Source organism: Mus pahari, chromosome 22 (genome assembly GCF_900095145.1).
Source record: "Mus pahari chromosome 22, PAHARI_EIJ_v1.1, whole genome shotgun sequence".
Classification (NCBI taxonomy): Eukaryota; Metazoa; Chordata; class Mammalia; order Rodentia; family Muridae; genus Mus; species Mus pahari.
Window position 1 is genome coordinate 47,157,774 of NC_034611.1, and position 23,439 is coordinate 47,181,212.

The following is a 23,439-nucleotide window of genomic DNA, read 5'->3' on the forward strand; positions in this document are numbered from 1 at the left end:
TGAGTGAGGCTCTTTATGCCCTGGGCCACTTATCCATTTCATACACTCATAGTCAGGCTCCTTCCACTTGCAGTTTCTGCAGGAGATCACTTTCCATGTAGACTTCTCTGACTCTAAATTTATTAATTATAGCTATTGTCTTAGGGTTTCTATTCCAGCACAAAACATCATGCCCAAGAAGCAAGTTGGGGAGGAAAGGGTTTATTCAGCTTACACTTCCATACTGCTGTTCATCACCAAAGGAAGTCAGGACTGGAACTCACACAGGGCAGGAACTTGGAGGCAGGAGCTGATGCACAGGCCATGGAGGGTGCTGCTTACTGGCTTGCTTTCCCTGGCTTGCTCAGCCTGCTCTCTTATAGAACCTAAGATTACCAGCCCAGGGATGGCACCACCCACAATGGGCCCTCCCACCCTTGATCACTAATTGAGAAAATGCCTGATAGCTGGATCTCATGGAGGCATTTCCTCAAAGGATGCTCCCTTCTCTGTGATAACTCTAGCCGGTGTCAAGTTGAAAGCTGACACGCAGAACCAGCCAGGATGCCATTAAACAAACTATAGCACTTATTGATCTTTATATTTTCTTTTTGCCCTTTGGGTTTTGGAAACTCAGCCCTAGCTGCCTGGCACTTGGGGGTAGGGGCGGTCTGCTTGTACCTCCTAGGTACTAGCGTTAGATAAACTTCTCTTTTAAATTGTTGCCAGCATTTAGAATCCTTTGGTTTTTTTGTTTGTTTGTTTGTTTTTTTGTTTTTTGTTTTTGGTTTTTCTGAGACAGGGTTTCTTAGTGTTGCCCTGACTGTCCTGGAACTCACTCTGTAGACCAGGCTGGCCTCGAACTCAGAAATCCACCTGCCTCTGCCTCCCGAGTGCTGGGATTAAAGTTGTGCACCACCAGCACCCGGCGAATCCTTTGGTTTTAGGCCTTTTAATGTGTTTAGGATTTTATATGTTGCCATTACTTGATCACGTGTAGCTGTCAGAGAACAGCTCTGGAGTCTGGTCTCTCCTGCCACCTTTACTTGGCCTCGACCACTCTGGCCTAGGTTGTCAGGGTTGGATGAGAAAGAAATGCCTTTAACCTGGTGAGCCACTTTGCCAGGAATGGTGGCATGCCTGTAGTCCCTCTACTCAGAAGGCAGAGGCAGGACGATCGTTGAGCCCACGAGCTTTTGTTGTCATCTTCATTCCCGTTTGTTATTTTTATTCCTTTCCTCTTCTTCTTTTTTAGACAGGGATTTATGTGTAATACCGGCTAGCTTAAAACTCAGTGTAGACCATACTGGCCTAGGTCTTACAGAAACCTGCCTGTGCCTCCTGAAATGGCATTACCAAACTGGTGAGACCCTGAGTTTGAGACCAGCTTGGGCAAAATGTCAAGGAATTAAAACCAACCCACTAACCAAAGGTTTATGTTACAAACTAGCTCTTGACATGTCCTTTTCTCCAGCTCTCCAGTCAGGTATTTTGAAGTCATTAACCTCTCCCTCATTTATTCCTCTGATGGAATGAAGGGAGTTGGCTTTACTGTGCTGCCTAGGTTCCCCTTGGATTTTGGTAATCTCTATACCTTCATTTCCCCAGTTGCTGGACCGTAGGTATCCATCCCATTGTGTCTCGTTTTTCAATAATCTGTTGAGATTTATCCCTGTCCTCTCAAACAGCTGAATGTGTGTGTGTGAGGCAGGGTCTCATTGTGTAGCTTGTCTGTTCACTGTGTAGCCAAGGCTAGCCTTTATCTTTGTGTACATGTGCTCTCATGGAGGACAGAAGTATCTTCTTTAGTCACTTTGTACATTACCTAAAGGTTGTTGATGAGGATGGGCACTGGGATTACAGCCATGCACCACCGTGTATGCTGGGGATTTAAGTCAGCTCCTCATCCTGTGTAGAAAGCCTTTACCAATAGTCATTTCTCCAGCCCTGTCCTTGATGTGCCTCAGCCTCGTGAGTGCTGGGATTGCTCCTTGTCTAGTTTTGTTTCCTTGTTTCTCTTAAAACCATTGCTGAAATTTCTGTAGTTTTTTTGCTTTTGTTTTTGGCAAAGTCTTGCATGACCCAGGTTGGCCTCGAACTTGATCCGGTGCTTCTGCCTCCTGAGTAGCCTAGTGCCTGAGGTAGTCAGGAACTAGAGTTACAGTTGTGAGCTGCCATGCGGTACTGTGAAGCAAACCTGACCCTTTGGCAGGAGCATAGATACTCTTAACTGCAGTGCCATCCCTGGAGAAGCCCCCGTGATCCCAGCATTGCAGAGGATTCTGAGGCTGGTTCTGTTCACCTCCACTTCCACCTAGGGAAGCTTTTCAAGTCCTCCACCCTCAATCTCGGGAAAGTTTGAAATTTACTAGTGATATGTCTGTCTTAGTTATTGTGTTGAGCCCCCTGGGTCTTTACAAACTGAGGCTTAACCTGATACCCATTTTATGTTTGCCAATAACTACATTTTATCTTTTTATTGACAAAACTCCTGAGGTAGGACTGGCAGAATGCAGTAATGGTATCTGGGTCGGGGGGGGGGGGAGTGTACCAACCCCCCCCATCATAATCATGGATTATAACCTTGATAAATGACTTGAAACACCCTAGTACTAGTAATTTTGACAAGGAATGCTTTTTCATTTTTTGGAGTTAGTCTTGCTGTGTAACCCAGGCAGTCCTTAACTTGAGGACCTTCCTCCTCCTCCTCTTCTTCTTCCTCCTCCTTTTTTTTTTTTTTTTTAAAGATATATTTCATGTATGTGGGTATACTGTAGCTGTCTTCAGACATACCAGAAGAGGGCATTGGATGCCCATTACAGATGGTTGTGAGCCACCATNTGGTTNCTGGGAATTGAATTCAGGTCCTCTGGAAGAGCAATCAGTGCTCTTAACCACTGAGTCATCTCTCCAGCCCAACCTTCCTCCTTCTTAAGCCCCAGTGATAAGGGATCCTTTTAAACATTGTCCTTTTGGGATCTCCTTAATTAGTGTGGTGCCTGTTTGATTGATAAAACATGTGAAAGAGTCATTTCTCTCTATTAAGCAAAGTATTTTCCATTGTAATATTTAAAAAGGAAAGGATACTTTGCTCAGCCCTAGTGTTTAAAATCCTGTGCACTGAGCCGGAGCGATGGCTCAGAGGTTAAGAGAACTTACAGAGGACCCAGATTTGGTTGCCAGCGCCTATGTTATGGCTAATAACCACATGTAATTCCTGTTCCAAATCTCATGACCTCTTCTGGGTTCTTATAATACCTTATTGACTATTACATTATCTCTAATATTTATTACTAATGATGTTAAAATGACTATATATAGAGATTTATGTATATGAATGTTGTGCCTACATACATACTTTATATATAGCACATGCATGCTTAGTACCTAGGGAGTTCAGCAGCTGTCGGATTCCCTGGATCTGGAGTTATGGATAGTTTTAAGCTATCATGTGGATGCTGGGAACCAAACCCAGGTTTTCTCTGCAACAAATAAATGCTCTTAACTGCTGAGCTCTCTCTCTAGCCTAAACATTTGCATTTTAATATTCACAAAGACACACCTTTATCAGGCCTCCCTACAGCCATACTTACTTGAAGGACACAGTATTCCCAAAGTTAGGGGACTGCACAGTCCAAAAGCACTCTCTAAAAGTGTGTGCAATCTAGAAACCGATGCCCACATTCTAGCAGGTGCTCATGGGCTTTTTAAAGGGAGAAGTACACATGGTGGAAGAATAGTTCTGGCTTTTTGGCTGGGCTCATGTGAGAGCTGCCTTTACTTTCTTAGGAAGCTGTGTCTTGAATCCACACAGTCTCTGCTCCTTGAGTCTGCAAAGTGGCTAGACTGCTTTAGCTTCTGCTCTTCCATGGCTGCTGTAGCCTGCTGAAGCCCCTGGGAATGGACTGCGTAGAGTATGTTACAGGCGACACAGTTCAGTGGAAGCTGTCAGCCTACATGCCTGTGACCCTCCTGGCTTTCTTCAGTGTGAGAACATGTGGTTACAGCAGGACTTGCTTTAGGATAGAGACTGGCCACTTACTGCCTTGCTTTACCCAGTAGAAAAGGAGACAAGGAAAATTATAAAATGTTTTCTGTGGTTCTTGGAAGCCGAGACACTGAAAGCCTGTGATTTTGTTCCTGTGGCCTGGGAGTGAGCTGGGCTGCCTTTGTGCCTTAGGCTTCATTATCAGAGGTGAACCAGTCAGCGGATACTAGGGAGGTCCAGTGGCAGGGAGCAAGTTGCTTGTAGCCATGCAGTAGACTGCCTAGTATGGCTAATACGCCTTCCTTCCATCTTGGCTGCAAAGGATAGCAGCTTTAGCTGGGAATGAAGCCGTTACGTGATGTGAGGCAAAAGGTAAGTGCCTTCAAAATCCTGAGGCCCTGAGCTAGCCGTGCATAGGAAGTCCAGACCAGTGAGAGGCAGGAGAGAGACTAGGATAGTCAGTTACAGAGTGACAGTGTCTGCAGTGACTGAGTCTTAAGGACCGAAATAGAGTTAAGGGCTAATGAAAGGACACAGAGACATCTGCACAGCCCTCAAACATTCATTCTGTAGGTAGGTTCAAACTCAGAACTGATTTTTAAGTTTCAGGGATCAGGACATGGAACAGCATGTGCTGTCTGAACTTGCAGGGACCGCGGGTGAGGGCTCCAAGGGTTGCTGGTGTTTCCGAGCTTTTCTCCTTGGCTGGTACGCAGTACCTCTCTGCTTTCCAACCCACAGTGCCTGGACAGCAACCTGGGCCCCAACTCATCTTACCGTGATCTTGTTTTTCTATTGTCAGGTAACCCCTCTAAATTTCTCAGTGTCACAAGTGCCCAACATGCCTAGCTGTCCCCAGGCCTATTTGGAACTGCAGGCACTGTCTCCGAGTGAGCGGCAATGTGTAGAGACAGTAGTCAACATGGGCTACTCATATGATTGTGTCCTGAGAGCCATGAAAAAGAAAGGAGAGAATATTGAGCAGGTGAGGTGCTGGTCTGCAAGGTGTGGGTGGGGGAGCATGGTGACCTCAAGTCAGAGTTGTGATCTTGAGGTCCTCAAGTGCCTGCAACTCCAGCCTCCTCCCGTGTGGGTATGTGGAGCCTTGGGGTGGGGACTGGAGCTGCTGTCATTATCCACCCCTTTGTACCTCTAGAGAGTACAAGACTGAGCATATGGTTAGATGTCTCAATCTCCATCTCTTTTTGAGATAGGGTCTTGTGTAGCTCAGGCTGCTCAGGCTGAGGTAGCTGAGGCTGACCTTACAGGCATACCCCACTACTCGGCGTACCTCCAGAAACCTGTCGTGGCAGCCCAGGACATTCTGAATAGCATACTATAGTCCTCTGCCTTGGGGACATTTTCTGACACGCACTGTATTTTTCTAGAAGACTATTATCCTACCCTGGCTGAGCTGATCTTCTGGGTTGAGTCAGCTGCGACGCTACCTCCTTTGGGATGTGGCTGCTCATTTCTAGAAGGGTGTGTCAGTTTGTTTACCAAGGCATTATTGAGGTTATGCTGTGCTAGGCAGTCAGGGCACAGTCTGGGCCTGGTAACTGGGGAGGGACAGGGAGCCAGCTTCACACAGATGGTCTAAAGCTCTCAACACAGAGGAGTAACAGGAGGAGCTCAAGCCTGTTTCTTTCCTTAGATTCTCGACTATCTCTTTGCACATGGACAGCTTTGTGAGAAGGGGTTTGACCCTCTTTTAGTGGAAGAGGCTCTGGAAATGCACCAGTGTTCAGAAGAAAAGGTAAGAACCTTTATGCATTCACAGGAACAGAGTTGACTGTCCTGCTATACTCCATGGCCCCTGCACTGCCTTCTCCTACCAGTCACTGTAGGCAGAAGCAGTCAAAGACAGACTCTCCAGTGTCCAGACAAGAGGAGTCCTGCATTTAGTGTAGATGAAGCATGGAGTTGAATCCCAGTGATAGGAAGGGGAAGTAGAGTTGCGCTAAAAGCTAGGCTTTTGGAAGACAGTGACGGTTGCTAGCCATTTTGCCTTCCCTTCTATCTAGAAAGCATCCTTTAGGTGTTAAATACTTTGTCATGTGGGCAGGAGCTCGTCCAGAGGTCAGCGAGTGAGTTGTTACTTGCTAGGGAACCTTAGATCCTTCCCCTGCAGTGTGCCCCTACACTCAGCTGGTCTGCGTGGCTGAGCCCTTTCTGAAAAAAATTTGTTTCCTTTATCTCATAGATGATGGAGTTTCTTCAGTTAATGAGCAAATTTAAGGAAATGGGCTTTGAACTGAAAGACATTAAGGAAGTTTTGCTATTACACAACAATGACCAGGACAATGCTCTGGAAGACCTCATGGCCCGGGCTGGAGCCAGCTGAGACCTGGCCCTGCTACGGCCCTGCCACAGCACCACCATTCCCTGAGGAGGCCCGGCACAGCTCACTTGTGGGGAAGACGGGACATGCTTCCAGATTTTCTTTGGGGTTAGAAGGTCGGATGTGGAGTTGACACTTGTTAGTCTCTTGAGCCCAGGCCTGAGCTGTGGGAAAGTAGGAAGATTTGGGCACACATACGCCCTCTACTGGTTCCTTCCATATTAAACATACCTGTGTTTTGAGAAGTGTCCTTCCCACTTTGGGCTTTCAGAAGGAATACTTGGTTCTTTCTGGGGCCTCTAATGTTCTCAGCCAAAACGTGGCCTGGCTGCCAAGAAGAGTGGGAAGACAGGAGGGTCAGCCCGCTGCTGCTTGGGGCTAGATCCTCTCCTCTCCTCTCCTGCTGCACCACCGTCAGACTGGGCTCTAACCCAAGTGGAATGCAACTGAGAGGGGTCTTCTGGGGCCCACCTTCCCCGACAGCCCTAGTGTTACACTGGTTCTGGAGTGTCTCTGCGGTACAAAGATGCACTTTTCCTCATGGGGCAAAGTCTGCCTCTTCTGCCAGGCAGTTCCCATTTGCCCCTGTCCAGACTGTTTCTTTTGGCTTAGACCATAATCCTCTGCTGCCTGGGGCATTGGAGCCCCTGTGCTAGGAATCTGTCAGTTTTGAGTATCATTGCCCCTTCCAGCACATGGGTGAGAAAACAGGCCACGACTTGTCACTCAGCACTAACCCCCAGTTCTTGAACAGCCTCCTCCAGCCCTGCTTTAGGATGACACAATGAATAACACCTAGGCATAGAAACCAGTCTCTTTGGTTTGTTTGTATTATGTTCTACAATATTAAAGATCTAAATACAAAGGATATAATACAGTCTTGAATCTAACTAAAGTAATTTGCTAACTATTTTGATTCTTCAGAGAACTACTAATAAAATCTAAAAGGTATGCCATGGTGCTTTAACCTCTTTATTTTGAAAAATGGTTTGACTCAGGACAGTGGGTAGATGGGTAGCACAGTCATTTCTGGCCTGGAATAGAACCTAGTTGTCCCTTTCATTTCAGTATCCTTTTCCCACTGAGGGCCTAAGGGACCCAGAAGATGGCCATCCTGTCTCATCTGGTTTTTTGGTTTACAAATACAGACTCTCGCTGGGCGTGGTGGCGCACGCCTTTAATCCCAGCACTGGGAGGGAAAGGCAGGTGGATTTCTGAGTTCGAGGCCAACCTGGTCTACAAAGTGAGTTCCAGGACAGCCAGGGCTACACGGAGAAACCCTGTCTTGAAAAACCAAATACAGACTCTCTAAACCTGGTCTAGTGAAGCCTGTGGAACAAGGGTATATGCTTTCTTGCTAAAGTGGAGAAGGGGTGTACAGGTTTCGAGGTATCCTTTAAAAGATGACAAGTCCTTTTGCTTGTGATTACTACCAGTCACAGGCAAGGTGAGAGCGCTTCCCCGGCTCTCAGTGGGGCTCCTGTAGCTGACAGTTCATCCCTATGGTCTCTGATTTTTTTTTTTTGTTTTGTTTTGTTTTTTTTTGTTTTTCGAGACAGGGTTTCTCTGTGTAGCCCTCCCAAGTGCTGGGATTAAAGGCGTGTGCCACCACGCCCGGCTTGGTCTCTGATTTTTAGTGGTTATGTGAGAGGCTATACAGTCTTAAGCTAGGAACAGGCTGCCATCTGGTGGTCAGCTCAAGCACTGCCTGTGGCTGGCAGACTGTTAAGCCTTTCAGCTCTTTCATAGAGCCAGACCTCACTATCGTCCAGGTTGTCTTTGAATTTAGCCCTCATTCTGCCTTAGATGCTGGGATTACACATGAACAGCGTCACACCTGGCTTATCTTGGCTTTTTAGATGTAACATCCTAAAACTATAGAGAGTTCTTAAATGTATGTGGTAATGGCTTCAGGGCCCAGGCTGTGATACATGAATCTCAGGTTAACTCAGGGAGACCCATGAAACTAACGGATTCTTGGAGGCTATTTCCCTTGAGGCTCTCTCTGTTAAAAAGGTGATACAAGAGATAGGAAGATGGTTCAGTCAGTAATGTGTGTGTGGTACAAGCATAAGAACTGAGTAGAAAGCCTGGAGTAGCTGGTTATAATGGTGTACGCTACATCTTTAATCCTAGCACTTGGGAGGCAGGAGGACTCCGTGAGCTGGTCTACATAGAGAACTCCAGGACTGCATAGAGAGACCCTGTCTCAAAAAAGCCCGGAGCAGTGGTCTGTGAGTAGGGGAAGGGAGAGACAAGAATTTGGGACTTGTTGGCTAATCAGTCTGGGTAGATCTACAGTGAGACACTTGCTTCAAAAATAAGGTAGAGAATGGTTTGAGGGTACCTGGTAACCTCTGTCCCGCACACACAGTCATACAGTAAGAACTCATTTGAAGAGTTGTGTCTGTCTGTTGCTGTGTCAGAAGGTTCAGACTGCTGACACAGTCCCGAGACACCCATAGCAAAGGCCCTTGAGTCTTGCTGGCCTGGGTACCTTGCAGGAGTCAAGCCTTGGCAATGGACTTGCCTGAGATCCCCCAGCCTGTCTAACCATTCAGAGGCACTGGAATGAGGAGTCATAGACAGGAGCTAGGATCTGCCACGAGAACTATGAGGGCTGGCAGCCACTGTCCATGGGCCTGCTGTTTTAGCAAAAAAAATTAATGAGAAAAACGTGCTGCTGTTGGCACCCTCAAAGCTGGATTGCAGGGAAGGAAACTAAACATAAAGCATGCCCTGAGCCTCAGGTGCTCTTAAGAAAGATATCAAGAGCTGTTCATTTTATAATTTCCAAAACTAAATCTCATTCCCTGCTGGGAAGGAGCTCACCTGACTGCCTGGCTGGTACCAGTGTCTTTGAAGACAGAAAGGCACTGTCAGCAGTAAGGCTGTGGGCTCAACTTGTGCTCCCTAACCTCTGACCACCAATGTCCAAGTTAACATTAAACATCCCAGTCTCATCCTCAAATTTAGGACATCTACAAAGTTAATAGACCAAATATGTCCCTACAGATACAGGTTGGCAAAGTGACTACTCTGAGCCCCAAATAAAAGGGGACATGAAGGTTTTCAGCCTAGTACTTTGTTACAGGTGGCCTTGTAGTTGGAATTGAGATAAGGTCTGTTCCTGAGTGGTGGGGTCATCCAAGGTCATGTCTAGCTAGGTTGACCCTAGGGGCAGCACGGGGAGGGGTTGTTTGCAGGAAGGTCCTGGCAGAGCCTCTTCCAGCCCCAGAGCGCACAGCAGTGTTCACCCAGGGTGAGACTCGCTCTAAGACACCACAGTTCTTTCAGGGGCTGCAGGTGGCCTGTGGCTGGTGAGGTAGAGCTGTAGCTGGCTTCTCAGACTTTGGATGCACTTGGACTTCAGAACCATGATTTCATCCAGCTGGGTCACAAAATCTTCAAAATCCTGAGGAGAAAGAAGACAACTGGAGCTTTTTCACTTGACAGCTGGCTGTCAGGTCATCTTTTCTAGTCTTTCCGTTTTTCACGTTTTCATGTGTATGAATGTTTTGCCTACACACCACTTGTGTGCCGGTGCTACCCACAGGATTTAGAAGAGGACATCAGATGTCCTGGGACTGGAGTTCTAGATGGTTATAAGTTCCCATGTAGGTGCTAGGAATCAAACTTGGGACCTCTACAAGAGTAACAAAGTGCTCCCTAGTTCATCTTGAAGGAACATTCCAGAACTCAAGTCCCTCCTCCCCAGGGGAAAACCTTACAAGTTTTTATGGGTTTGGGTGGGGGTCTCCTTTTCTGCATTTGAAACACTTTGTAAGTGGAGACTGTGTTCTGGAAAAGGGTGCTTACAGTGCTTTGGGTCTTCCGGTTTCGAGAAGCTAGATGTTCACTGCTACAGTAGTCACAGGTAGGAACCCTATTCCCAGCTCCACCCAGACCATCTGAGGGCCACAAGGCCTCAACAGTTAGTGCGTGACAACAGTTACGGTATTTACACCATAACAGATGTCCGCTGAACAGACCACAATTAGTTGTCAGTAGGCCACATATCTGTCCAGTACTACTTACATTAGAATCCATCTGGGTCATTAAGGTCTCCTCTTTGAAGTCCAGCTCAGCCATTTCATCCAGCTGTTCTTTGTGTGCACGGATGATCACCTGCCTAGGAACATGTTGAAGAACAGCCTTTGAACACTGAGCCTCATTTCCATACTAGGAGCTTGCAGCCTCTTCCCAGTGTGGTAAGACCAGCTGGCAGCTCCTTGCTCTCTGTTCTGTTCTTAGAACTAGTCAAGGGGTCAGGGAGTGCCCACAGGTTACAGGAAGAGAGAGAGACTTCTAAAGCTTGTCCTGCCTCCCCAGCTACTTCACAAGGATTGCCTGTTTCCCACAGCTCCCTTCAGAAAGGCTGTAAAACAGTGACAACTGGTGTGTTAGGTACAAAGTCTGCTCTTAACTTGCTTGTGGAGGGTTCAGGACCTAAGCAGGTCAAACTCTAATGACTAGTAGAGAACACAATACAGAACAGTAAGCTTGCCCAGTGAAGAGGCAAGCTCCATTCTATGCAAATAAGAAAGGGCGTGGGTTATAGAAGGGGCTCAAGTCTTAAGAACAAAGTCCAACTTACTGTGCCTGCTTCTGTGTAAGTGGACAGTATGTCCCCAAGGCCATGGAAGAACAGCTGGGGACCACAGGAGCATCTGAATCTAAGCACCTTGAGATTGACTTGCGCCTGAGCCATGAGATGTCCTCGTTGTAATGAGGCTTGTTGGAATCTGTAGAGGAAACAAGCTCCTGCCAGCCAACCCCTGTAGGATGTTTTCTCTCCTGGGCCCAGGGACGGCCAACTCCATCATTACTTCCTGTACATGAGGTGAGGAAAGTTGTAGCATAGGGTACTCCGGCATGTTTGTTGGAGGAGGGCTTTCTTGGGAATGTCAGGGAGCCCCTCAGTTCAGTCTCTTCAGCACTGTCATCATATGGCTTACCACCCACATGATTCTCAGGCAGGAGTGTTGGCCTTCTGTTCTGGCAGGCCTCCCTACTGGGCAGTCTGTCAGGTGAGTGCTGGTGGATGGGTGACGGGGACAGAGCGGGAAGGTCACCACTCGGCCGACTGTCAGGGGGAGATGAGGATAGCCACAGGCACTCAGTTGCTGAGGACACTGGCAAGGCAGCCTCTTGATCATAAGATGGGACTGTGTGTCCTGCTGCTGGCCCTCCTACAATCTCAGCCATGAAACCATAGCCAGCTCCATCCTGGGCAATTTGCTCCAAGGAAGAAAGGTCCTCACGATTGGGGGTCTCCAGGAGGGACATAGTGAGGGGAGCCATGAGTCCAGAAGCATTTGCAGAACACATCTGAATCTGCTCTCTAGCGTCTTCCTGGAAAGGGGTACCGCTCTCCACTCTTCCTGGAGTGTGAGGCACTCTGTTTTCACTGACTTCTCTTAATGGTGTGGAGACTCTGTCTCCTTGGTCTGGGGATCCAGAAACAGCCACGTGGGACAGTGGAAAAGACAGCCCATTTTCCAGGGACAGGGATGACAAGCCGCCCTCAGCTTGCTCAGGAACCTCGCTGTTGAAGGCCTCCAGTCTGATGTCAAAGACTTGAGCTTCACCCGGCTTTTGGTGATGCAAAACATCTACCTGTGAAGAGGAAGGTTTCTGTGCCCGGTTGTCCTTAGGAGAAGGTCCCGAGGAGGCAGGGTCTTCCTCCTTGCTCCAGTCTGGGCATACCATACTTGGGCTGTGGCTCTGACTGAGTGCTCCTCTTCTGTGGCTGACGATGGGGTCCCTGGAATACACCCAGCTGTCAGCTGGCCCCTTCTCACTACCATCCGTCTCAGAGCTGAAAAGCAAACATTGCTGCCTTTCTGCTGCCTGCTCCTCAGGGCTGTGCTCCCTGTCCTGATGAAGGAAGAAGGAGCTTCCACTCCTTTCCAAGGTGCTCCTCTGTGTTATGGTTGGCTGACTGGAGACGTGCGAGAAAGAGTCCTCACTGAAGTCACTGTCATCAAGGTCCTCAGCCTGGGCTCCATCGTGGTTCTCAGGGTGAGAGTGGAGGGGAAAGCCAGCCTCACTCTGGAGCCGACCTTCCGAAGGCCTGTGCTGGCATAAAAGCCTCTGCAGGGGCTGGTATTTTAGCTTCTGCTTGAGGAGCGGTGGCTGCTGGAACTGCTGATGGTAAAATCGCAAATGCTCCTCCCTCTCCTTCTGCTGTAGAATGGGGTTTGTCCAAGTTTCGGGGTCAAGCCCGGCAGGTGTGCCCACCGTGCTGTCCTGAGTGGCTTCTAAGTGGTGGCTGTTAGCCAGGAACCGAGGTCGGGACAGTAGCTGTTTCTGCACTGGCTGCACTGGCTGCACCTTCTTCCCTCTCGTGGGCAGCCTGACACGCAGCAGACCTTCTCTTGGGCCTGGGGCCCTGCCCTCCCACCCAACAGCAATCTTGATGCCAATTTGACTCTTCTCAGAGCACAGTGGTGCCGACGCTGCTCCCTTTTTGATCGAATGGCCAGATCTCATGGTTCCTCTGCGAGGGCTAGCCTTCATGTCCCACTCTGGGGTGGGACTCCCTCGGGAACTACTCTTTTTACCAGGGGTTTTAGGTCCAGAGGCAAAGGGGACATTGGGAACATGGCTGGTCAAAGGATGGGCTTTAACTTTTGTGGGCCCTGGGGCCACAGTGAGTGACTGCTGAAGTCCCAGCTTAACTTTTTTGGGGGAGCACTTGTCCCCGGGCAGGGTGACAGGGGAGCTCTGAATTCTTTTTGGAGAGGCATTTGCAGATGTCTGATTCTGACTGGCAGCTGAAGCACAACACTTAACGCCTTTCTTTAGTTCCTTCACCCTGTAAATGACCATTTAACGTTAACTGTATATTCATCTGCGTCTGTGGCTCCTTTCCTACAGCTTCCAGAGAATTAAACAACAAATGAGAAAAAGTCCTTTCTTACTCTGGCAGAGAATAGAGAAGGCACAGTCTCCTTTAACATGAGTACTGTACTTGAACTAAAAGACAGTTTCTCCTGAGACTATAAGCATACACACAGCAATACATGACTGAAGAGTCTGCAGATCACCTCAGCCCCACGGAAGGGACGAGCTAGGCCTGAGAACCGTGCTATACTCATGCGGAACCTGCTATGGCTCCTGAAGATGGGCTAACTCAGGAATTCATGTCTACCCTTCACCTATAATCCCACACAGTCTTACAAACAATACCCCTTAATCTGCAGTTCAGAAAGCAAAACCTCCAAAAAGCCGCAGGTTGTGCTAGTACTATACAGGGAAAGATGATGTGTGTTTCCATCATTGCCTAACTTAGCATTACTGGCATTCTGTTTTGGGTAAAGTAATATAGAGGCTCTATTTATTGGAGATATTGGGTAATATCTGTGATTTTTACGCAGTAGATACCATTAGCACCTTTCCCCCAGCTGGCATGCTAATCAAAAATGTTCTTACTTCTGGGAGCTGGAAAGATGGCTCAGAGGTTGATAAGAGCACTGCTGCTTTTGCAGAAGAGCCACCAGGTTCAGTTCCCAGGACCCACATGGTGGCTCACAATCCTCTGTAACTCCAGTTTCAGGTAATATGGTGCCTTCTGACTTCAGACACCAGGCACACATAGGGTACACACACATACATGCATACAGACTATATATATACATATATATACACACACACATAATCTAAAACATGTTTAAATATTTTGGATTCTGTAAGAGACTAACTGTAAGTAGAAATGGGAATAGTGCTGACAGATACCCTTCAGAAAGACGCCTGACCAAGCGGCTTTAAGACCAGTGAGATAGCTCCGTGGGGAAAGGTCCTTGCTGGCAATTAGGAAGATCCGAGTTTGCCCCGAGACCCACATGATAAAGGGCATTAAATAACACAAGTTGTGCTCTGGCATCCCCACATCCCCACACCCACTGTAATTTTTCTTAAAGAGGTGGGTGTTACTTTGCCACCAACTTTTTTTTTTTTTTTTCCGAGGTAGAGTTTCTCTGTGTAGCCCTGGCTGTCCTGCAACTCACTCTGTAGACCAGGCTGTCCTGGAACAGAAATCTGCCTGCCTCTAATTCCCAAGTGCTGGAATTAAAGGTGTGTGCCACCACTGCTCGGCCTGCCACCAACCTTTAATAAGTCCTTGGATAGTCCCTATTTTTCTTTGGGCCTCTTTTTGAAATGTCCAGATTGGTCCTTCTGGACCACCATGCTCCTATACACAGTGCTGAGGTCAGCAGAAAGAAAAGCTTCCTGTGTCTACCATACTACCATGCCCTAGTAAACACTGAAAACCTACTGAGGCATCAATCCCTAAACAGGACATGTGGCATCTTTTTTTTTTTTTTTTTTGGCACACACACACACAAAAGGAGGGTTCTTTAGGTCATACTTTTCAAAAATCTTAGTATCTCCAAGAAGGCTGTGGAGTTCAGTGTCGGCTCACTATATCTGAAAGGGATGTGTACAGACACACGGGACCTAGACATAATCTGACATTCCCTTTTCTTCCCCTGTAGACCAGGCTGGACTTGAACTCAGAGATCCACCTGTCTTTGCCACCACTGCCCAGAACAACCTGATATCCTATAGCCAACTTACCGGTCAGCGTAGCGCAAGGTATTCAATGTATGCTCTGTGGCCATGTGGCTTGGGGAGATGTTGGCGATCATGCAAGTTTTGGCATTGCCAATGAAAGAGTCCTTCAGGACCTATCCAAACCAGGAGACAGGACAATGAACAAAGGGCATATTCACTACTGCTGTGTGAAGATGCTGGCCACAGCTTGCTCTATTCACAAAAGACATTTTACAAAAGAAGAAACTCATTAGACTGGAGAGATGGTTCAGTGGTTAAGAGCACTGGGTGCTCTTGAAGAGGACCCGATTTCAGTTCCCAGCAACCACATGGAGGTTGGCAACCATCTGTAACTCCAGTTCCAAGGAATCTTCTGGTCTCTGGGCACTAGGCATGCAGGCAAGACATATATATGAATTTAAAAAAAAGAAATGCAAATAACTGATAAGCAAAACAAAAGGTACTTAGCAGTCTTCAGAGAAACACAAACGACTAGAGAACTAGCTGACATGGTGCTGAGGAGATGGCTCAGTGGGTCAGAGTACATGCTAATAAGCAAGCCTGAGGACACGAGTTCAAATTCCCTTACCTACTCTGCAGCCAATAAAGGCCTGACATAATATCTATTGGCCATCTCCCAGACAACAGAAAGAAAAAAGGTCCTGCATTTTTATTACTCAGAATAAACATGGCTGGGCCCTATCATCCTAGATGCTCACAAGACTGAGGCAGGAGGATCCCAAGTCAATTACCTGTCTGTATTACAAAGCGAATTCAAGGCCAAGTTGTACCACTCAAGAATACTCTTGGGACACCAGGACTGCAAGATGGCATTGTTCATGCCACTGTAGGAGAAGCCATGGAGGTTAAACTTGGAGAGCTGCCAAGCTGGGTACTGATGATGGATTTCACTCCCAGTGGCATTGCAGGAGCCTTTCGGAGAGTTATGACCAGTATTACAAGTGTATCAACGTTCGGAAGGGTGGCATCTTGGGGATCAACATGGTGCTAGCCATCTATGTGATTTTCAGCTACTACATTTCTTACAAGGAACTCAGAAGTGGCGGCTCAAATACCACTGAAGAGGGGTCACTATGGAGGGCACTGCATGGCTGAACTGCCCCGCTCCAATTCAGGAAGGAATTCAACTGGAGCTGAGCCTTCATACCCTGACAGAACTAGTGTCCAATAAAAGGTGACTGACTGGTTCATGTAAAAAAAAAAAAAAAAAAAAAAAGAATACTCTTATATCAACATGAAATGTAAACTGGGGATGCAGCGCAGCAGTATAGCAGTTGCCTGGAATGTGAAGGCTCAATCCTTAGTCCCTGTCCCCAGAACCACCACAGCTAATATTTGTGCAGTGTTTCTATATAGTGCTTTTTTGTTGCTGAGGTGGGTTGGTGTGTGGGTCACGCAATGCTCCTGGATTGTTCTGAGTAGCTGGGCTGACGGACACACGCCATGCTGAGTGACCCCCCCACCTTCCACTTTAGTCTTACAGCTATAAAAACAGTAAATGGTCACCTCACTGGTATATATTCTTATAAATGGGCAGTTAATTTATACTGGAGCAAGGAATAAGGCAGAACAAACTCAAGGCTGTTTTGTTTGACTTTACCTGAGTCAGTTTGCTCTGCCTGAAAGGTGTATGGGTGTGTTCCTGGTCCAGTGCTCGGATACATTCTTTTAGCTGTAAAGTGCGAGAGCAAAAGACCCATCAATAAGACACTGAAGCAAGGGGCAGCCAGATGCTATATCCATATGAGGTCTCTCTTTATTTTATGTGTGTGAGTGCTTTGCCAACATGTATGCTACTGCACCATGAAGAAGGAAGGCACAGCTCCCCTGGAACCGGATGGTTATGAGCCACCATAGGGGAGCTGGGAATTGCACTCTGACCATCTTTAAGAACAGCCAGTGCTCTTAACCTCTGAGCCTTCTGTCCAGGCCTAGATTGCCTGCTAGAGACCAGAGTTTGGTTTCTAGCACCCACACTGTTAATTTCATCCAGTTCTGGGGGATCTAATGCCCTCTTCTGGATTCTTCAGACACCCAAATGTGTGGCACACATATTCACACATACAGATAAATGAAAAATAAAAATAAGTCTCAAGGTTTTGTAAAAGCAAACAGGCAAACAAACCACACACAGGCAATTTTCCTAAAAGAAAGTCAACCGCCCTGTTCTTTCCTGTTCAATACGTGAAACCAAGCAAGAATGAGAAAACATGGGCTGGAGAGATGGCTCAGTGGGTAGGAGCACCTGACTGCTCTTCCGAAGGTCCTGAGTTCAAATCCCAGCAACCACATGGTGGCTCATAACCATCTATAACAAGATCTGATGCCCTCTTCTGGAGTGTCTGAAGACAGCTACAGTGTACTTACATATAATAAATAAATAAATCTTAAAAAAAAAAAACATAAAATAAAAAAAAAAAAATGAGAAAACATCATCCTGTGCTGTCTTGCTAAGGACTCCAAACTTAGAGACTGTGATCCTAGGTTAGCTCTGAGTCAGTCCATAGTGAGACTGCTGAACCCAGATACCCACCCACCCTCCAGCCCTGAGTTTCTGCACTGGTAATCCTGGCTTACTTGTTCTCCCTCTCATCACAACTATGTCGGTGCTCAAGTAGATAACATACTTACGCTACTTCCCTCCCCCTCATGCTGCAGACCTATCATGCTGCAGACCTATCATGCTGCAGACCTATCATGCTGCAGACCTATAGGTGTAAATCCAAGATTTGGATATAAACTGTTTGGGGAAGGAGAAATCAAGAGCATCAGAGGAAACATGGTACTGTCTTGCCAGTTTCTGTCAACCTGACATGAGCTAGACTCTAGCTCTAGCAGCTAGAGCTATCTGGGAGGAGGAACCTCAACTGAGAAAATGTCTCTAACCCTCTGGCCTACAGACAGGTCTGTAGGGCATTTTCTTGATCAATGAACCATGTGGGAGGGCCCAGCCCACTGAGTGGTGCCACCCTGGGCAGGTGGCTCTGGGCTGTGTAAGAAAGGAGAATGAGATAGCCACAGGGAACTAACTAGTAAGCAGTGTTTCTCCAAGGCCTCCAAGTTCCTGCCTGAGGAGTTCCTGTCTTGATTTCCCCAAAGATGGACTGTAACCTATAAGCCTAGTCCACTTCCCCATGATGCTTCTGGTCATATTGTCAGCAATTAAAACCTAAGGAAAGTACTGAGTGATAGGTTATTTCTCTGCTGGTGTAACATGCCACTTCAAACCACATTAGAAGGCCGGTGGTGGCACACGCCTTTAATCCCAGCACCAAAAAACCAAAAAACAAAAAACAAACAAACAAAAAAAAAAAAGTATGATAAATTTTATTACAGATATATTAAAAAATAAAGCATCCCTTAGAGATTATGGAGTATTTATAAAATGGCGTGATGAATAGGGCTTCTTTTAATCCAACCGGAAGTTGGCAAGATGGCTCACTGGGCAAAAGCTCTTGCCACACAAGCCTGACCACCTGAGGTCAGTCCCTGGAATCCATGATGGAAGGAGAAAACCAACTCCCCAAAGTTGTCCTCTGATCTCCACACATTTGCCATGTAGGTATGTGCCCATATACACACAGAGTGATAATAAAGTCATCCGACTATGGGCAGGATGGGGCTGCTTATGTTCAGTTTGTCTATTGATTTATTCTGTGTGCATACGTGTGTGGCAGCGTGTGTGCCATGGCACACAGTGGCAGTCAGAGGACAGCTTATGTGAGTTGCTATCTTTCCCCTGGATGTCAGGCTAGGCAGCAAGTACTTTTACCCTACTGAGCCACCTTCCTGGCCCTGGTTAAGTCTTCAAGTGTTGATAACTATTGAAACTGAGCAACAAGTACCTGAGATAGACTACTTCCTACATTTGCATCCTTGAAATATAGTTTAAGTTTTAGGGAGTAGGAACAACCTTTCTCAGCCATGTAGCAATTGCAGAAACATTTCTCTTTCTAGCTGGTAGGGATTGAGGAAAGGAGAGAGGGAGAAAGAAGAGCAGCCTAGCACTGTGCAGAGGCTGCCTGGACCTGCCGCCCAGCTCAGGACGTCCAGAGTTCATGCTTCCATGAGAGCATGCTTCTGCCCTTCTGATTTACCCAGCCTCAGTGACTGGTTTCACGTTAGGGCAAAGTCTCTCAGAAAAGGGAATGTTAGAGTCTAAACAACTCACAGCCAGAAGGCTCTGGTTGATCTCGGCGCCTTCCATCTTTGTCTGTCTGTCTGAGTCCCTGGCATCTGCTGCTCTCTCACTCCCAGCCAAGTCAATGAAAGAGATCCTAAAAAAAACACAGCAGGAACGACTTCTTTGGGGCTTTGGTTTATTTCCATACTAGCTGACATTTTGCAACCTCGGGAAGAAATGGAGCACAGCTCATCCTCAGAAAAGACAAGACATTATTGTTCGCCTTCCAAAACCATCACAAGATGCTGATGTGTCAGCTGGAGCTGGCACTGTTCACTCAGACCCATCCATTGGCTCTTCTCAATTGTGAGAAAGTATGACTGAAATTAATAAAGCATTTCCCCACAAGGGCCTGGTGACCATAATACAAATCAGTTAGGTGACTACTTAGATAATTAAATAGAAAGTTGTATTGGCTGTTTTCTAACAAGAAAGGATGAAAAAGAAGAGAATGACTCATTACTCAGAGGTGAGACAGGCTCATCCATCAGCAGGGCAGAGTTTGCTAAGATAGCACCAGAGAAGCAATGAATGCATCCAATTGTCCTGTGTCTTCTTTCAAGAAGAATGGTCCCCCACCCCCATTTATAGCCTGCAAGCTCAAGAGAGCATCCCTGCTGTTTCCCTGCTGATGCTGTGTTTCACATTAGAAGCAATCAATGTCTCTTTTAATAACTTTGGGTTGACCAACAATAGGTCATTACTTCACGGTAATCAACTGATGGCACTTTATACAGTGGTGTATCTCAGGGCTAACAACACTACTCTATATCCCTGCACTGAAGACCCAAGGTGGCAGGGTGTTCCAGGGAGCATAAAGATTTCAAAGTCACACATGGAGAGGCAGACAATGCAATTTTCCACATAGTTCCAGCTCACCTGCCAAATGTCCTCTTGGCTGAATCTTTGATCTGAATTTGGATGATAGCATGGGAGCGGGAGGAGTCTGCGTTGACGCCAGTGGCCCCTGTGCTGCGCTCCTTGCTGCCCTTTAAGATCACCTGAAGAATAAAATCCATAGGATGACTTTCTCTGGGAGAAAACAAAGTCTTCTGGCTCCAAAAAGTTGTCTAAGTAAGCAGTAGAGACCTGGCCTGTAATTTTGTTAGCATACTGCACAATCTGATGGCCAGGTGGAAGGTTGCCCAGACACTAAATCATACAGAGCAGGTTCCAGCAGCAGCGAGAACCATGGAGAATACTAATCTTGTGGGAGCACAGTCAAGAGCTAATTTACTTCTTAATCTTATACACTCTTTTTAATATCTTTGATGAGTCTAGCCTACGATCTCCAGGGCAAAACTTGGCTCCAAAGCAAGGTCTCATGGTATTCATCTATCTTAGTAACCCAATCAAAAGAAAGATGCACATCACAGCATGACACCCCCATCCAGCTGCACTACCAGGACACAGGCGTGAAGGAGGACAAGCCTGACATTCAGGAATGCCAAGTGAGTTATTCCCCGTGCCTATAACGTCCCTTGACTCCAATACTCCCTTACCCCTGTCTGGGAGTCATGACTAATTGGGACCTTTTGGCCACAAAGGAGTGGAGAAGTGGAGAAGTCTCAGTCTCCAGCCCCCAAGCAATGAAAACACAGTCGTCTACATCCACATCACTGCCTGCCTCGTCTCCCAGAACTTTAATTTGTATCATATTAAACACAGTCAAGTTTTCCAAATTAAAGGTCCAAATACAGAATCAAACTCAACAAGCTTCAAAAATACCTCATCAAGTAGGAACAGATTCTTTCTTTCTTCTTTCTTTCTTTTTTTTAAAACTAATTAAAAATAAGTTCTGTCCCAGTGTGGTGGTACATGCCTTTAATCCACTCAGGAAGCAGAGGCAGGCACTCTACAGATCAAATCCAGGACAGCCAGGGCTCTGTTACATAGAGAAACTCTGTCTCCAAAAATCAAAAAACCAACCAAAACACCAAAAACAACCTCCCAAATTTCTGGGATGGAAATATAGTTAGTTGGTAGAGCGCCTTTCCTACATGTACGAACCCTGGGGTTTTGAACTCTAATACTGCACACACTGTAGTCCTATCCCTTAGGAGGTGAAGGTAGGAGAATCAGGAAGTTTAAGGGCATCCTAGGCTACATGGCAAGCTCAATCAAAAATTCAATAAAAAAAAAATCAGCCTTGTGAAAACTTTGGGGGGGGGGGCTGGAGAGATGGCTCAGTGGGTAAGAGCACTGACTGTTCTTCCAAAGGTCCTGAGTTCAAATCCCATCAACCACATGGTGGCTCACAACCATCTGTAACGAGATCTGGCACCCTCTCTGGAGTGTCTGAAGACAGCTACAGTGAATACTTTGGGCCCTGTCTCAAAAACCAAAACCAAAAGAATGTCTCACCAATCCCAGTGTTTAGAAAACAAAGGCAGGCAGATCTCTGTGAGTTCAAGGCTGGCCTGGTCTACATAGTGAGACTAACTCAAAAAAAAAAAAAAAAAAAAAGAGTTTGGAGGCGGCGACCGTGACAGGAGTCCTGGAACGCTGTCAGCAGAGTTTACAGATGATCCTGGTTGAGCTCAGAATGCAGGTGGTGAAAACTGTCCATGAACTTTAGATGAGAACAAAGACACTACTGGGATAGGACTAGAGCCATTCATGTTACATTTTGGCAAAGAAATTGTCTATATTTTGTTCATGTCCAGAAACTTTGCAGAAGGCTGAATTTTAAGGTAATTGACTAAGTTGACAGGAAAGCTCAAGAAAGCAGTGTTGGGGCTGTAGCATGGTTGTAATTTTCAGCCAGATTTATAGTAATGATCTAGTAATAAAAGCAGACACAATCTGGCTGGGAAAGGAGTGGTGAGCTGAAAACTGTGACTCAGGAGGATGGGGTTACTACACAGAGCAGTGCCACTGCAAAGAACCAAGGTCTGGGAAGATAACCCTGCTGGTAAAGTATCTGTCACGCAAGCTTGAGTTTGATTACTAGGGAAAGCTGCAGGCAAAGAGCAAAGCCAGCTCAAGAAAAAGGCCATGTGGGCTACAAGTAGCAAGACCATGAGTCAGTCAGCTGTCCAGACTGTTAGTGCTGTATCGTGCCGTCGTATGCACCAGATGCTGGGCATTGACCTACAGGATTTCATATTTTGCCTTGCTGGGTCTGGGTCCTGCTTTGGTCTGCATCTTCCTTGCTACTGTCTTGTTCTTTCCTATTGGAATGAGGATGCTCATTCTGTAACAATTGTGTATTGGAAGTATAGTCCTTCTTTAATTAAAAAATTAATGTGTATGTTTGCCTATAAGCATGTATGTGCACATGTGTACCCATCGAGACCAGAAAAGGGTGTTAGATCTGGAAGTGGAGTTTCAGGCAATTGTGCACTGCCATGTGGGTGCTGGCTATTTCTTCAGACGCTTCCTTCTGATTTTATAGAAACTCAGCTAAGAGTTTAACTTTAGTCTCAGAAGAGAGAATACATTTTGGTTCTGGAATGAACTGTTAAGATTTGGGGGTCAGCTGGGCGTGGTGGTGCACGCCTTTAATCCTAGCACTTGGGAGGCAGAGGCAGGCAGATTTCTGAGTTCGAGGCCAGCCTGGTCTACAGAGTGAGTTCCAGGATAGCCAGGGCTACACAGAGAAACCCTGCCTTGAAAAACCAAAAAAAAAAAAAAAAGATTTGGGGGTCAACTGGAGATAAAATAAAAGCATTTGTATTATGAAACAGCCACAAGCCTTTGGAACTAGAAGCGAACATTATGGTTTGAATAGGCAGTGTTCCCCATAAACTCATGGTCTGAATACTTTGTCCCCAGGTGGTGGAGTTATTTGGGAACTTAAGGAACTTCAGGAAGTAGGGCCTGGCTGGGGAACCAGGTCATTGGGAGTGTGTCTTTTGAGTCTATTATTCCTGGCCACTTCCTGTCTCTACTTCTGTTTCTGTTATTAGTGCATGAACATCAGTTTTTTGCCATACCTTCTTGCTATGTTTTGCCTAAGTTTATGGAGCAAGTGACCACACTCTGAACCCTTTGAAACCCTGAGCTGAAAGAATCTCCTAAGTTATTTCTTCAAGTGTGCATGGAGGTCAGAAATTGATATCAGGATGACCTACAATTTGTTTTGTAGACGAGGCTGGCCTTGAACTCACAAAGATCTGGCTGCCTCTGCCTTAGTGCTAGAATTAAAAGCATGTATCCCCCCAACTGGTTATTTGTGAATAGCTCTGTAAGTGCTCAGTTTTAAGCAAACAATCCAGAAGATACAGCCATAAACATACTGATTCAGTGGGTATCTTTTTTTTACTTTAAGAAAAAATGATCAAAGCCAGGCGTGGTGGTGCATGCCTTTAATCCCAGCACTCGGGAGGCAGAGGCAGGCGGATTTCTGAGTTCGAGGCCAGCNNG

At 46.6% G+C, this 23,439-nt stretch overlaps 2 protein-coding genes across 3 annotated transcripts in view; one reads left to right on the forward strand and one right to left on the reverse strand.

Moving 5' to 3' along the window:
• The window catches only part of Ubap1 (ubiquitin associated protein 1), a 39,515-nt gene extending 32,256 nt beyond the window's left edge, over positions 1-7,259 (forward strand). For both annotated transcript variants that reach the window (XM_021222019.1, XM_029533365.1), the window contains 3 exons: positions 4,770-4,952; positions 5,622-5,723; positions 6,171-7,259. In XM_021222019.1, coding sequence (XP_021077678.1) covers positions 4,770-4,952; positions 5,622-5,723; positions 6,171-6,311 — 426 coding nt within the window. In that variant the 3' untranslated portion in view covers positions 6,312-7,259. The remainder of the gene's footprint in view (positions 1-4,769; positions 4,953-5,621; positions 5,724-6,170) is intronic.
• Positions 7,260-7,952: 693 nt separating this feature from the next.
• The window catches only part of Kif24 (kinesin family member 24), a 36,352-nt gene continuing 20,865 nt past the window's right edge, over positions 7,953-23,439 (reverse strand). The window contains exons 6-12 of the mRNA XM_021222133.2: positions 19,951-20,103; positions 19,060-19,165; positions 16,489-16,560; positions 14,892-15,001; positions 10,906-13,128; positions 10,347-10,440; positions 7,953-9,723 (exon numbers count right to left, since the gene is read on the reverse strand). Of these exons, the coding sequence (XP_021077792.1) occupies positions 9,583-9,723; positions 10,347-10,440; positions 10,906-13,128; positions 14,892-15,001; positions 16,489-16,560; positions 19,060-19,165; positions 19,951-20,103 (2,899 nt within the window). The 3' untranslated portion in view covers positions 7,953-9,582. The remainder of the gene's footprint in view (positions 9,724-10,346; positions 10,441-10,905; positions 13,129-14,891; positions 15,002-16,488; positions 16,561-19,059; positions 19,166-19,950; positions 20,104-23,439) is intronic.